This window comes from Pteropus alecto, unplaced genomic scaffold, assembly GCF_000325575.1.
Source record: "Pteropus alecto unplaced genomic scaffold, ASM32557v1 scaffold479, whole genome shotgun sequence".
In the NCBI taxonomy this organism is placed as follows: Eukaryota; Metazoa; Chordata; class Mammalia; order Chiroptera; family Pteropodidae; genus Pteropus; species Pteropus alecto.
Genome location: NW_006492031.1, coordinates 351,315 through 366,572, shown reverse-complemented (window position 1 = coordinate 366,572; position 15,258 = coordinate 351,315). Strand labels below are relative to the sequence as shown.

At 42.8% G+C, this 15,258-nt stretch overlaps 1 protein-coding gene and 1 pseudogene across 1 annotated transcript in view; one reads left to right on the top strand and one right to left on the bottom strand.

Annotated features, from left to right (window-relative positions):
* GRIK4 (glutamate ionotropic receptor kainate type subunit 4) overlaps positions 1-15,258 on the bottom strand; it is a 307,264-nt gene that overhangs the window by 153,851 nt on the left and 138,155 nt on the right. Inside the window, exon 4 of the mRNA XM_006925242.1 lies at positions 4,298-4,395. Coding sequence (XP_006925304.1) covers positions 4,298-4,395 — 98 coding nt within the window. The remainder of the gene's footprint in view (positions 1-4,297; positions 4,396-15,258) is intronic.
* LOC107196637 lies at positions 7,899-9,440 on the top strand (annotated as a pseudogene).

The window sequence follows — 15,258 nt, the reverse complement described above, 5'->3', positions numbered from 1 at the left end:
AAGGAAGGAAGGAAGGAAGGAAGGAAGGAAGGAAGGAAGGAAGGAAAAGAAAGAAAGCAATGCATGAGGCAAGCCTGTGGAGCGTGAATTCTTTTATGTAAGACTTTTGGCCCCCTCTGGTGGGAGATGGAGCTTACAGGACTCAGGGTACCTACTCCATAGGAGAAGACAAGATGACACCCCTGACAATGCTTAAGATAAGAAGACCCAGGATGGGAAACCCTTCAGACTGTGTAAATGTACTGCGGACCTTGAAACTGGGGTCTGTGGCCCTGAGAAGGTAAAAGAATAGGTCTTTATTGTCAGAGGAACTGCCCATTTCAATGAAGTCATAATCCTTAAAATACTTTATTTGTAGTTAATAAATCAGAGCAGAGATAGCAGAAAGAGAAAAATACTGCCTTGGTACTAAGAGAGAAAGCCATCAGTCCAGCCTAGCCAATAGGTGAATAAATGAGCTCCCAGCAAACTTCCTAGGTGAAAGCCTGTGATGGGTTCCTCCTTAAACACACATATGAGAAGGAAGCATCGCAGGCTGAAAAAAACACCTAGACAGCCTCCGAATGGAGCCAGGTAAATAAATAACTGATTAGGCTTCATTAGGACAGTGTCAGCTTCCCTATGTGTCTATTATTGACCTTTCCAGAAGGGTACTGCCCCTGCCTTCTGCCTCTCTTCTCCTGAGAATTGATATTAACAGGCTGTGATGGTTGCTTTATCGGCAGCTTAGACTACTGGATAGGTAATAAGAAAGTTAGAATGTAATGAGCTGACATCAACCTTGATTTTATTCTGTCTCCTTCATCCCTGGTACCCAGAGCCAAGAGAGCTGAAGGCTGTTTTGTGCCTTGGAGTTGGGGCTGAAACCGACCTCATTCTCCCTTAAGACCAGTGCCAAATTACAGCATGCCTACGTTTAGACTGATGTTAAAGCAAGTAAGTTTGAGGGTAGACTGAAGGAAAAACTTTCTGATGGTAAGTTGGTTGGCTTCTAGAATAGGTTATTCAAAAATGACGGTAGAAATTTTCTTTGCCTAAACTGGCCCAGAGTCTGGGAAATACTGACATGGTCTCTGTAGGAGTCTACTATCTCATTGTTTTAAGCTTTTGAGAGAAGTTATTTGCCAGAGACTGGGGAGCTCCTCTGAGATCGAATGAGGGGAGGGTAAAGATTTAGCAGAAACTAGGGAGATTTCTGAATTCAACCAGGGTTAGCCCTTTGACCAGAAAGAGGGGCAACTGATACCTCCAATAAAGACTGCAAAGCGTAGACTTGAGGAGAGTCTAGTAAGTTATGAGACAAGACTCTAAAGAGTGAAGTTGACCTGGGGCATGTCATAAAGAATCTTTCTTCCCAGCTTGTACTTTGCATTCCATATGATCTATCTAAAACAAGAAACAAATACAACTTGAAAGGATAAAAAGATCACAAGGGGCATGATGGAGAAGAAGGCTGGGCAGGGGCAGGATGGCCAGGCTGGCTGGCTTACACATTTGAGCATCACTTACACATTTGACCAAGGCCCTCCCTGTGCAGACATTCAACCTACAGGGTTCCACTAGCAGCTAACTCCTTTAGAATGTATCTTTAGAGAAATCCTTGAATCCATGGATCCTAGAGATGGATTGGGGAAAAGACTCAGGAAAGTGAAGAACAAATGGTTTTTAGACTTGGGTTTGCATCCAAGTTCTGCTGTGTGATTTGGGGCAAACTGCTGGACCTATCTAAGCTTCATTAAAATAGAGATAACAAATAGGTGCTTCTTGGAGCTTTGGGAGGATAAAATGAGATCCTGTGTGTGAAGGGTACCTAACATTTAGTAACTGTTCAGGCAATGCCTTTTCATCTTCTCTTCCCCCTTTCTCCCAAAATGTAGGAGCTCCTGAAAAAACTCTTAGAGGTGTATGTGCAGGGGGTAAGGGCTGAGGGGCCACCCCAGGAGGGGAAATTGGTGGGAAATATCCAGTATAGCCTGCCATTCTGAAGGCTACTGGGGAAGCAGCCAGCTGCTCTGATGGGCCAGGCAGGGATGGTCCAGGCCAATCCTGTGATTTTCTCCCTAGGAGCAAGATCGATCCATTATTGATTTGCAATTGCAAATGCATCCTAGGAAGTCATTTTGGAGGTATGTTGAAGAAGGAGAGGTGAGCAGAATGGAGGGGAGGGCAGCAAGGCAGAAAGCGGCCATCCACAAGGGCTATGAAGATATTAGCACCACTTACAGGAATGAACTCCTTGGTGAGAACTCCATTTCTTTTCCCTGGAGCTGAGGGGAATCAGTGTAAGGAAGTTAGTTCAGCCTCATAAAATATTAAAAGAAATATGGAACCTGAACAGACAGTAAAAGGTTGTTCTGCAAGAAACATGACTAGATGAAGAAGGGGTAACCATCTGGCCATTCCCTGGGCAGCGCAACCTGTCTGGCTGGTTAACACCTCAGGGATCAATTGGGGTGGGTAGGATGAAGAAGATGGTTGCAAATCAGTCTTCATCTCAGGCCTGAAATGCCAAACAGGAGTCAGGGATGTATTAAATGAGATAAAATATCCACCAAACCTCAAGAGGTGCCATTCTGGAGTGGGGGTTGGAGGAATGTCTGTAAAGCACAGTGAGGAAAATACGATGGGGAGGAGGGAGAAAGGAGAAAAGAAAGCCAAGAGCACAAAGGAGAAAATAGGGAGCTGAAGTCTTGGCACCCTCACTTAGTAAAGATCACAGCAATTGCTGCAATACCAACCAGCCACAGATGTGATCTGTTACTTGGAGCATGGCAAGAAAGATTTAAATAAAAGATGAGATAGAACTTCCTGGGGCCGAGGCCTGTGAGATGCTGGAGGGGACTACAGTGAGAGAGAAGCTCTTTTTTTTTGGCCTAATCTGAGAGGATAGGGGATGGGGATTTGTCTGCATGGACGTGGCCTATGGCGAGAAGGTTCAAGGGCTTAGCCTACAGGGCAGTTCCTGGCACTGAGAGAGCAAGACCAACCATGGGACTGCAGCTAGAACCATACGACACTTTAATGTATGGGTAACAATTCTGAGAGCGGGCTCATGAAATAGGGAAAATAAACGTTCTGCCCAAAGCTGCAGGGATTCACCCAACCCTCTGATCATAAAAGAAGTCATGGCATCAAAGAGAGTAGGTTTCAGAGGGCCTAGAGTAGGCAGAAGCCTATCTGCTACTTGGCTGCCTCTACAAGGGTAGCTGGCTAATGACGTGTCTGTCCTGCAGTGGGTGTCCTCTCCTATTTCTAAGAACAAGACCCTCCCAAGGCTAAAGCTTCTGGAAGGATGAGTCTCCAGGACCCTAGGACAGGTGTAAAATTGATCTTTCCATCCCATGTCTCTCTTCCTTGCTCTCTCCAGCTCCTGGCCTCATGACCCTCACTACTAAGCTACATATCTTCCTAAAGGACCTGGCTAGAAGGCCCTTGAAGGCAGAGAGAGGATAAGGGGTCACTTTGCTGCTATCGCCAGGGGATATACTTGAAGGGGAAGGAGTGAATGAATTCAGGAAACACTAAGATTCTGGCAAGAGACAGAATCTCTGAACTTTCTAATTTGTTTTCTGTAGGGGAAAACAAGAGACAAAGTTGATGAAATAGAGAGCAAGCTATTAGTCAGAAACTCAACCTGACCATCTTTATCTCCCATGGAACTACAACTAGAGGAAATGGATTCAACACTTTGAAACCAGAGAGATTCCAGCTAGAGGTGGCACCCAAGAAAGAATTTACCATTTGGAGAAGTAAATACTGGATTTGGTGAATGAGGGAAAAAGTAAAAAAAAAAAAGAAAAAGAAAAAAATCTCTTTTCTAGAGAACTTATAAAGCAGAGGTTTTTCAAACTTTATTTTACCAATCAAGTTTAACAATGCCTTCCTCCAAAAGGCCTTCCTCAGAATCCCAATATCTAAACATATAATCATGGAGCTGGTCACGTGGAGCTTAGACTTCTGCCCTCTTGGCCTTCCTTAGACCACCACTGACCCCAGTCTTTCACTCTGCCCATCATCACCAAGCTGCTCCCCACCACTCCCACAGGATCCTATGACTCAAAGGAGCTCAGCTTGAAAATCCTGTTGTGAAATCTCTTTTCTGAGTCCCCTCTATCCAAACAATCTGGAAAAAGTACATGTCCAGGAAAGGACCACTTCTTTGATCTGTGTTGATGTTCTCGTTATTAGTGACATCAACCAGGATTTAATGGGCTCTTCCAGCCCTTAAGAATCCATGACACCTTTAGGCAAAGGCTTCCAGTCTGCAGATAGTCCCCCAACCTGGCCCAGAACTCACCTCCTTCTCCCCACAGATATTGCTGATAATGGAGCTGGAGGCCGGGCTGGAGGATGGTCCCAGGACAGCGACTACTCCCTTGGGGAGGATCTGACACACTGCAGCCAGCAGCAGGGGCAGAGCATGGAGAGCAGGAAAAGAAACAAGGCACTCATCAGGTGGGGTGTGGGATAACTGCCCTGCTTGGGCTTCAGCCTCTGAGTCCTCCAACTACACCCACTGCTACTCACTTTCCACCCTCTCCCACACTTCGAAACCCAGTGGCTCCCCTCCTCTGGACTACTGGGTTCCAGGACAGTTTTATTGGAATTTATGAATGGTATTAAACGAGTAAATGATCCAGTTTATGATAACATATGGCCACAACCAATGGAGTGTATAAGTTGTCTGGGCTGTCCCCGAAGGACACAGGCAAATGGAGGAGACATGAAGATTCCATCCTGCAGTGTTGAGAGCTCAGGCATGGCTGCTACAGGGGTTGAGGGCCCAGCTCTAAGAAAGGCTACCCAATGTGCAATCTGTTAGTCCCCCAAAATATAAAGAGGGTCTGGGGAGGAAGAGAAACAGACAAGCAGAGAGATGAAGAGAAGTGAGAGAAGAAAGCAGACATAGCTAAAGTTAAAGGGAGCAGGATAGCAGAAGAAGAAAGAGAAAATGAAAGGCAGAGATAGAGAGAGGCAGAAAGGGGTCTCACATCTCAAGGCCACCCTCCATTCACCTTGTCCTGAGCCTGGCACACTTACTTCCCTGAGTGTGTCAGGTGCTTTCTTGACCAACCAATAGGCTGCATGACCTTATGCCTCCCCAAGGGGTAGATGCCCTTCCCATCTCTACTGTAGACACTCATTCACCTGTCAAGGAGTACCTCAAGTGCTGCCTTCTCTTATTACCTTCCTGGATTCCCTCCCTAGGGCTCCCAAGGCTTGTCTGTCCCTCTGTATTAAGATACTTGTAAATGTGTCTATTTCATTTTGCTGTTAGGTGTCTTTCTCCTCTCATTAGATTTCAAACCCTGTAAGGACAGGTACTGAGCCATATTGTCTTCAAATTCCTACTTTTAATTTCCTCAGTGTCCATCACAATGTTTTTTAGCACTAGTAGATTCCTAGTTCATATTCACTGAGTGAATGAGTAGATGGATGGGACATGTAAATCAGAAGAGGAGGAGAGAACCTAAGAATTTAAAATGGTATAGACTGAGAAAGGAAAGACAGGAGATAAAGGAGAAAATAAACAGAGAACATGAGATAATTCTCAGAACACACACTGTAATATCAGAACAAGGGAACCACCCCTCAGAATACACACTGAGGTTTCCTGTCACACTACAAGACATCCTTCTCTGCAAAATTCAGAGCTTGATTCTGCACATATTTTCTTCCAACTCACATCAGAGTCAGGCAGAGCCATTTTTCAAGCCAGTAAACTGAGGTTAAGGGAGCAGGTCCTTGTTGAGTCAGCTGCAAAGCCACAACTGCAACCTGGATGCTCTTTCTCCTAGACTAGAGTCCTAACCATAGGCCACACAGCCAAACGATGGCCCCAATGGGGCACAGGTGGTAGGGTGTAGCACCAGGGTTCAATTCCCAGCATCACATTTCACTATGTGAAGGACAGATCTGCAGGGTCTTCTCTCAGCCTACAGCTCAGGTAGGGATTCTGCAACATCGCAGATCTCAGCTAACCAAGGGGCTGGAGACAATGGTGCCTGAGGGGGACCCATCAGTACTAATTGACAGAACCATCCCCAGTGGAATGACCAGGCTTTACATATGAAGAATCTTCTTCAACGTTCAAGATATTTCCATGTAAGTTATCTCATGTCATCTCAGCCAACTTAACTCTTATGCTTGCTAGATGCTCTAAGTTCATCAGCTATCAAATTCCTAGAGCAGCCAAAGAGGGTGGGTCTTAGTTCCTGATCTTACCAATTAGGAAATAGAATCCTAGAGATGTTCAGTGACTCTCCTAAAGTCATATGCCTAGTAAAGTTCAGAGCCAGCACTGGAGTTCAAGTCTGTTGACTCTATCCAGTGTTTATTCTGCAATCTCACAGCCACCTACTTTGTCTGTTCTACTCCTTGCAGCCACTTCTCCCATCTCTTCTTGATTTCTTATAGTTGTGGTTCCCACCCCATCTCGTTCTAGCGAATTTGCTTTCCCAAGGTCACCAATGACCTCTCTTTTTTCAGTATTTGATGATGCTGACTGCATTGTTTTTGATAATTTCACTATACCTTCTGATCCTAATTCTCATCCACTTCTCTGATCACTCTTTTTCACTTTCTTTACTGGCTCCTCTTCCTTTTCTTACCTGCTAAATTTAGATTTTATCTATGTCTACTCTCCCTGGGCAATCTCACTCTTGCCTGTGGCCTCCACTCCTATCTCTGGACAGGTGATCCTATACTCTGACTTATGTCCTGAGTTGCAAAATCAAGTTCCAATCTGACACCTGCCAGATGTCACCACAAAGACTTCCCTCTGGTCTCACTCACTCAATATGTCCACAGCAGAGAGACAGAAAGCACAGTCATTTAGAGCATGGACTTTGAGGCAAGACTGTCTGGGTTTGAGTCTTGGCTTTGTCACTTACTGGCTGTGAGACACTGAGCAAGTTACTGAGCCTCTCTGGACCAGTATGCTTCCTTAACTCTAGAAACAGAATACTAACAGCGCCTCTCTCATGGTGTTGTTGCAAGAATTAAAGTGAGTTAGTTCATATAAAATGCTTAGAATGGTACTGACATGCTATGCAGCTCTTATTACTGTGCCCACTATATCATATTTACTATATACTTTTCATACATAATCTGACTTGATCTTCATACTTCTAGGAAGAAGATTCATTATTATCCTCATTTTACAGATTGGGAAACTGAGGCTCATAAAATTTCAGTAACTTGTTCAATATTATATAGATAATATGGTGGAGCTAGGCTTGAACTTGGAGATCTATTTGGCACCAAAGGCCAAGTTCTTAACCACTGTACTTCACTCCTCTTAGCTCCTCAAATTCAAAACCAGTCACCCTCGACTCTTCCTCACCTTCCCTCACTGAATTTATTCATTTGCTATACCAATGAGGGGCCAGGTTTTGACTTTTTTGCCCTGCCGTCCTCTCCTTCCCACTCCCACTGTCACTGTTCCAGGTCAGTCCCTTTTACTACCTACCTCCTTAAGGGTCTCTGTCTCAAGGATTCTTCATTTCCAATCTGTTCTCCAAACTATGAGGCACATTATAATCTTAAAACATAGACCTGTGTGCTCTGGCAAGGCAGAAAGCTTGTCATATTTATCTCTGCATCCTCCATACCCAAGGCAGGGCCTGGCTCAGAGTTATATGCTCAATTGATAGTTGCTGAACCACAATGAAGTCTGCTCAACACCTTCCATGTAAATTGGAAATAAACTAAATGTCTAGTCATAAGGGGATAGTTATCAAAAGTGTGGGTCATATATAGAGAGAGTATTATTAAGGCATTTAAAATGCTTAAAAACAGTTTATAATAGGATTGCCATATGTGCCCTGCATTCTGTCTCTCACTTGCTTCTGATGTCCTGCCTTACTTCTCACCTGCCCTGCTGCTGCTCTGCAGAAATGCTTCGATTACATGAAGTCCTTCACCAGACTTGGCCAGTGTCCAGGGCACTGGCTCCTCATCTCACTTGGGCTTATGCCAAAGATGTAAAAGTTGGTGTAGATGCCTGAGCCTTAATGTTTCAAGGTTCAGACCTTTTAGCCAATGCTGCAGCCATTAACTATGGGGCCAAAGCATGCCAGTACAGTAGCACCACAACTGCTACTGTACTGGCATGCTTTGAGAAGGCTTTGAGAAGATTAGCAAAGGTGCTGATCCAGTAGAAATCAAGAGATGTGTGATGTTCACTGTTGATGCTATACTTGCTGAACTTAAGAAGCAGTATAAACTTGTGACAACCCCTTAAGAAATTGCTCACTTTGCTAAGATTTCTGCAAATGGAGACAAAGAAATTGGCAACATTATTTCTGATGCAATGAAGAAGATTGGAAGCAAGGGTGTCATCACAGTAAAGAATAGAAAAACACTAAATGTTAAATTAGAAATTATTGAAAGCATGAAGTTTGATCAAGATTATATTTCTCTATACTTTATTAATACAACTGAAGGTTAGAAATGTGAATTCCAAGAAGTCTATTTTCTACTGAGTGAAAAGAAAATTGCTAGTGTCCAGTTCAGTGTACCTGCTCTTGAAATTGCTACTGCCCATCATAAGCCCTTGGTCATCCTTGCTAAAGATGTTAATGGAGAAGCTCTCATTTTGAATAAGCTAAAAGTTGGTCTTCCAGTTGTAGCAGTTAAAGTTCCAGGTTTTGATGACAGTAGAAAGAATCAGCTTAAAGACATGGCTATTGCTACTGCTGGTGAAGTGTTTGGAAAAGAAAGACTGACTCTAAATCTTGAATGTACTCAGCCTCAGACTTAGGAAAAGCTGGAGAGGTCATTGTGACCAATGCTCTTGATGATGCCATGCTCTTGAAAAGAAAAGGTGACAAGGCTCAAAGCAAAAAACGTATTCGAGAAACCCACTGAGCAGTTAGAAAATACAACTCGTGAATATAAAAAGGAAAAACTAAATGAACATCTGGCAAAACTCTCAGATGGAGTAACTGTGATAAAAGTTTGTGAGAGAAGTGATATTGAAGTGAATGAAAAGAAGGACAGGGTAAGAGATACCCTCAAAGCTACACGAGCTGCTACTGAACGAGGCATCATCTGGGAGGAGGTTGTGCCCTGCTTTGGTGTATCCCAGCTTGGACTAATTAATGCCAGCTAATGAAGGTCAAAAATTGGTATAAAAATTATTAAGAAAACACTCAAAATTCTTGCAATGACCATTGCTAAGAATGCAGGTGTTGAGGGACTGTTGATAGTTGAGCAATACACAAAATTCCTCAGAAGATGGTTTTGATGCTATGTTTGGAGATTTTGTGTATATAGTGGAAAAAGGAATCATTGATCCAACTAAGGTTGTAAGAATTATTTTACTGGATGCTGCTGGAGTGGCGTATCTGTTGGCTAAAGGAGAAGTTGTAGTCACAAAAAAATCCTAATAAGAGAAAGACCCTGGAATGGGTAGAATGGGAGGTGGCATGTTCTAATTCCTAGAATCATGCTTTATCATTATTAATGAGAACTGTCAGAGGAAGCTCTAATGGCAATGCTCCTCACCTATAACCTCAGAGAAGTCAGTTGAAAAAAAAAAACTGAAGAAAAGACTGGATGATGTTTAAGGAGATCATTATAACAATTAGTTACTGGTTTCAGCTGACAATATATAATGGTTTACTATTGTCATTGTCCATGCCTACAGATACTTTATTTTGCATCTTTGAATAAAAAGACATTCCTGATAACTAAGTGTAAGAGCCATGTACCAATGTACTGCTTTCAACTTAAACACTGAGGCATTTTTACCACTTTTTTGTTAAAATCAGGACTTTAGTGCTTGTCATCATCTGATGAGAAGTTGAGAAACAGCCTTTCTGTGGAGAGTAAGCGTAATGGTGTACAAAGGAAAGAAATATCTAATTATGTGACAACTTTTGTGTAATAAAAATTTTGTACAAATTTTTAAAAAGTATTAAAATATTTATTTAATAAAATTAAGAGAAAGAAGCAGGATATAAAATTAAACATATATCTATATGAAGGCTACAGCTAAGCGAATATGGAAAATAGTTATGCACTGAGAAATGATTGGAAGATGTTATAAAAGCCCACATTAGTTGAGTGCTAACTATACCCCATTCTTAGAACTTTATATGAACTGACTTATTTAATTCTCAAAACAACCTGATGAGATAGGTACTGTTACTGTCATCTTCATTTTGTGAAAAAATAAGACAGAAAAGTTAAAGGGCTGAGTCAGGATTTAAACACTCAAACTCTGAATCTAGGGTTAGTAGTTCCTTAACCATTGTACCATGCAGCCTTCACTGGTTAATAGTGATTAACTGGAATATTAATAGAGGTTACCTTGGCCAGCAGAACAGTGATTTTCTCCCATAATTTTCTTTACTTTCTATCATAAACATGTATTCCTTTTATAACACATGATTATAAAAAAATAAAATGCCATTATAAAAAAATTCTATACTTGAAACTAATTTAAATAAATAAATTAAAAAAAAAATTCTTCTGATGAGCAAGTAAAATCCAAATGGATCTGACCTCTTCCAGATCCTACCCTTCCAATGCTTTCTTCCAACTCCTCCTCCCACTTCACACCAGTTCACCTAGAACACATTCCATCTTTTCCTACCTGAGTCTATTGCCAAATATTTCTTTCTGACTAGACCTGGGGTTCTTAATCTGCTGCCTGAGACCTGGGGGTAAAAGTTGGTGGTCTGTGAACATCTGGGGGAAAATAACATTATTTTCTCTAACTCCTAACTGAAATTTAGCATTCCCTTCAATTTTAGACATAGGCAAACCACTGTGTATTAATAGTACCTGTGACTTTGTCACTGACAGACATCACAATATTTTCATATAACATTATAGTGCTGTAGATATCTTGAAATATAATTTATATTCATAATTACTTCAAAACTACACTAGTAGTAAGAACTGATAGTAGGCTTGGCCATTTAATATATTAATAAAGAAGCATATAATTTAATATATCGCTATAAAAGTATTTTAACTGCATTTCCATATTACTGTCTTCTCTGGTCATCCTTTTATTTTATTCATTTAAAAACACTTTTCTGAGAAGGAGGCCATTAGCATCTCCAGACTGCCATGGTCTAGGCCTGTTCTTGCCCTTCTGCCTGGCGTACTCCTACTGATCTTCGAGTGCCCAGCTCATATCTTGCCCCTAGGCAAGAAGACATCTCTCCATTGCTCTATTCACATCACACTGTGGCTCTGAGTCACCTCTGTGCTTGAGCTACCTAAGAGATGGTCAGCTTCCTTTCTCTCTGAATTCCTGGCTAGCTTCTGTTACAAGCTGGTTTATTATGTTAGGTCTCCTAAAATTAAATTCTTATAGAATATCACAATCCCTTATTTCCAACACCCGAATCCAAAAAGCTCTGAAACTGGATGGTTTTCATCAGTCATTTGGTGGCAAAATCTGATCTACAAAGATAGATGTGAAGCAATTTATAATATGTGAATATCTGAATATAAGCATGAACTTATTTGAGTATTGGGTTTTGCCTTAAGTCCCACCAGAGATGTTATTTAATGTATGTACATGCACCACATGACCGTTCCAAAAAATAGGAAGTTCGGGGTTCTAAAAACATCTGGCCTCCAGGGTTTGGTGAACCTGTGCCTTCTGTTCTAAATGTCCAGCTTCCTCTCCCTCACTGAATCAGAAACTCCTTGAGAGCAGGGGTCACACCTATTCAGTCTTGGCAAAAAGAATTGCTCAGTAGATGCTCACCTGAATTGAAGTGATCCAAAACGAGTCCAGTGAAACTGAATTATCATCTCTGCAGCAGCCGTGGCCTGGGGATTTCCTAGGATCTGGGAACTGCACTTTCATTCCCTATGAAGGATGCCTCACTCAGTAGAAATGGAAATCATTTATAAAGGACCTCCGGGACCCTGACCTGATTCTGGCTCTCTCTGTGAGAGCTCTGAGTAGCTTGTGTGAGGTATGAGAGGGGAGGAAGACGTACTTTATTTACCTCTGCCTCCCAGGGAGCTGGGGAGAAACCAGGAGACAAGAGTGACATTGCCATGGCAACAAAGTTTCCCAGCCAGCAGAGGAGTTGGAAAGCAACTGTCAGAGCAGCTGCTAGAATAAAAGACCACGATGGGGTATTATAAGAAGGGGAACTTCTTTCTCTCAAGATGTCAGCTCTGGCCTTTGTTCCAAGTCCCCTTAGAAACCTGGGCTGGACAGGAGGGACTCATGGGAACTTACTCCTTCTCTGAGTCTTCATAAGGAGGAAGAGGGTCCAGGGAGGTTAATCACAGGCACCATTGATTGCAGGCCCTGTAGGAAAAAAGCAGCTCCCTGGGTGGAAACAAGGAAGCCTAGCCTCCTCATTCTCAGCAGGCCACTAGATGAGTCTCTCAGCTGCAATCTGAGCCCCTGTAGTAAACAAACATCAAGAGCTGACAGTTATATGGAGCAGAAGGGCTGGGAAAACTCAGAGTCCTTCCCATCAAAACACTTCATGCTGCTGAGGCTGGAAAGGTTCTCTCTTTGTGCCTGGTTATGCTGCACTCTGAGCACCAAGTGAAGCCTTGACTGTCCTGGAGCAAGGAAAACAATGGCTTCGATGGTGAAGAACCATATCTTTCCCTGTACTCAAGTCTGCAGGAGGGCATTTCATTTTCAACTATCCATGAGTGGACAATAGACTGAATGAATTGGCCTTGCTGGCCTCTGAGCCATTAAGGGAATATGTGAGGGTGGTAATGACAGGTTGCTTCACCATCACATCCTAGGACATGACCAATAGCGTATCATTCAAAGCTCTGAACCTGGTCCCAAACCAGTCTACCACCAGTAATATCATTTATGGAGGTGGGAGGGGGGCGGCTTTCCCATGTGCAGGCACCAGGCTGGGCTAAGAGACAGGAATCCTTACATTCCCCCATGAGGGAGGGGTTACTATATTAATTGCACTACCACTATTAATATTAGATAATATCTACTGAGAGTTCATCCTACTGTTAGGCACTGCTCTAAGTCTTTTAAGTGTATCATCTCATAATGAGAACTCTCATTATTCCCATTTTACAGACAAGAAATCTGAGGCACAGACTGGCAGAGCTAGGATTAGGATCCTGGTGCATCTGACTTCAGCACCTGAGTTCTGACTGTTATTCTATACCACTTTCCCACCTTGGCCCTCACCTATGCCCCCAATAAAACTTCCTGTTTTAGCCTTGTTCATTGTCATTGTGCCCCAAGGTACTCCATTTTTTTTTACCTGCCTCAAGCCTTTGCTCATGATATTGTGCCTTCTGCATGAATGCCCTGTTCCCTTCTCCTCACCTATTCAGCATTCTAAGGTCTAGCCTAAAGGCCTTACCTGACCACCTAGCTACACCTATGACCCAGTTCTTACCTCCCTCTGCCCTTGTCTGAGCCACTCACTGACAAACCCACAGCACATCTACTGAGATTTATGTCACTTTTTAGATGTGTGATTTTAACTGCCTCTTGGAAAAACCATCATCTCAGTTTTTCCATCTATAAAATGAGGAGGTTAAGCCAAATGATTTCTAAGCACTGTAATTCAATGCATTTCTGAGTTCGTATTTTGTGGACATTATGTGAGTAACTCAGAGAAAGGGAACAGAGAATGTTTGTTGAATGACTCATCACTATTCTTATGCCTTTCTCTTCTGGCTTCTCTCTTTTCCCTTATGCTGACTTAGATTCATTCTGTTGAACTGAAGGAAGAAAGCTGGCCCTCACCAGACACACAGCTCCGAATCATCAGTGGTCATGCTCATGGAGTCTACAAGAAGCTTGGGAACTTGTGTAGGAAGAGTGACCACGTAATGAAAACATGAAATGCCTTGCTCCAGTCCAGGCCCACTGAGGCCCAGATAACCAGTGCAGCACCTCTGCGTTTCCAGGGGAAACAGTGTGGATGGCTAGCAGCACGCTTGGTTTCACAGAGACAATCTGAGGCAGAGCTGAGGGGTGACAGGGTCTCTTCTTCTAGTTCCGTAGTAAATTAAATCTCAAATTAGCTTTGGAAGAGGCAGGGGATGTTTGGGTGATAAGGGGAAGAGCACTTAGTTAAGCTCTAATACATTAGCCAAAGGAGATACACTAATCTATAGGAACAGAGGAGGAGAAGGCCTGTGAGAGCTCTCTGCACAAGAAAGGCTGAGATGAAGATAAGATATGGAACAGAAAGCCAAGGAGGGAAAGGCCAAGAGGGAGGGGTGATGACCTAATGGGTCTTGTTCATCTTACTTATTTCAGATCTGTGGGCTGTGTAGAAGGGGTTGGGAAGTCAGGTATCAGGAAGGCTGAGGCACTGATGGTGAAAGGACAGATGTGAAAGGAATCAGATGTGGTTTGAGGGATGGTCACTTTAAATAAATCCATTCTATGAAAATCTACATGAACCAGATAGAAGCAGGCATGATTTTCTACTATACCTTCCCAGCGTCCAAATTTGTTATTAATTAATGTCTCATGTGATACTTCTCATCTTTCGGCCTTACTTTCAACCATCAAATGAGGTTAAACTCTAGATTCCAGAATCTTTAGTTTCTTTACACTTTACATTCTTTGATTCTGAAATTGCCATTGCTTCCCTTGACTGTCACGCCCTCCCCAAGTATGGTTTATTAAGTGCGATTTGTGCAGAGCTTTTTGAAAGTCATCTATTACTAAAAGCAGGCACAACTGTATATTGTAGGATTGCCATTGCCCCAACTTATATCAGAGTCTTTACTTTGCATAACCAAGAATATCATCACTAGGATCTCTTTCATCCTTAAGCAGAGTCGCCAGTCACAGGGTGACAGGTATGAGGTTGGAGATGTTGTTCAGGGCTCCAGAGTCACTAAAATAGTTTAAGATAACAATGCAAATTACCTCTGGGCCACCAGATTAGGGAAGAAGCCCATGACATCAGGTAGTAGATGGCTTTGGATGGCTCACCATAACTTCCAAAGGCTCAAAGCTGTCAGATGTATCAAGCCCAGAAATTAGAAAGAGAAGGGGAATGTCCAATTACAAGGGATGCTCCATGAGGCATGCTGGCATTAAGAAAGGCCATTGAGAGGAACCCAGGAGATAAATGGTGCTGCCAGGTAAGGATGGGTGAACTTTGAAACATGGGAGAGGAGGAAATGATGGTAGGAGATGGGAGGGAGCTTGCTCCAAGGTGAAGGACAGAGAATAAAGCCAACAACAAAATCCATAGCTGCCACATACTGAATCCTTTTATGAGCACGGTGCTAAGCACCTCACTTATACTGTCT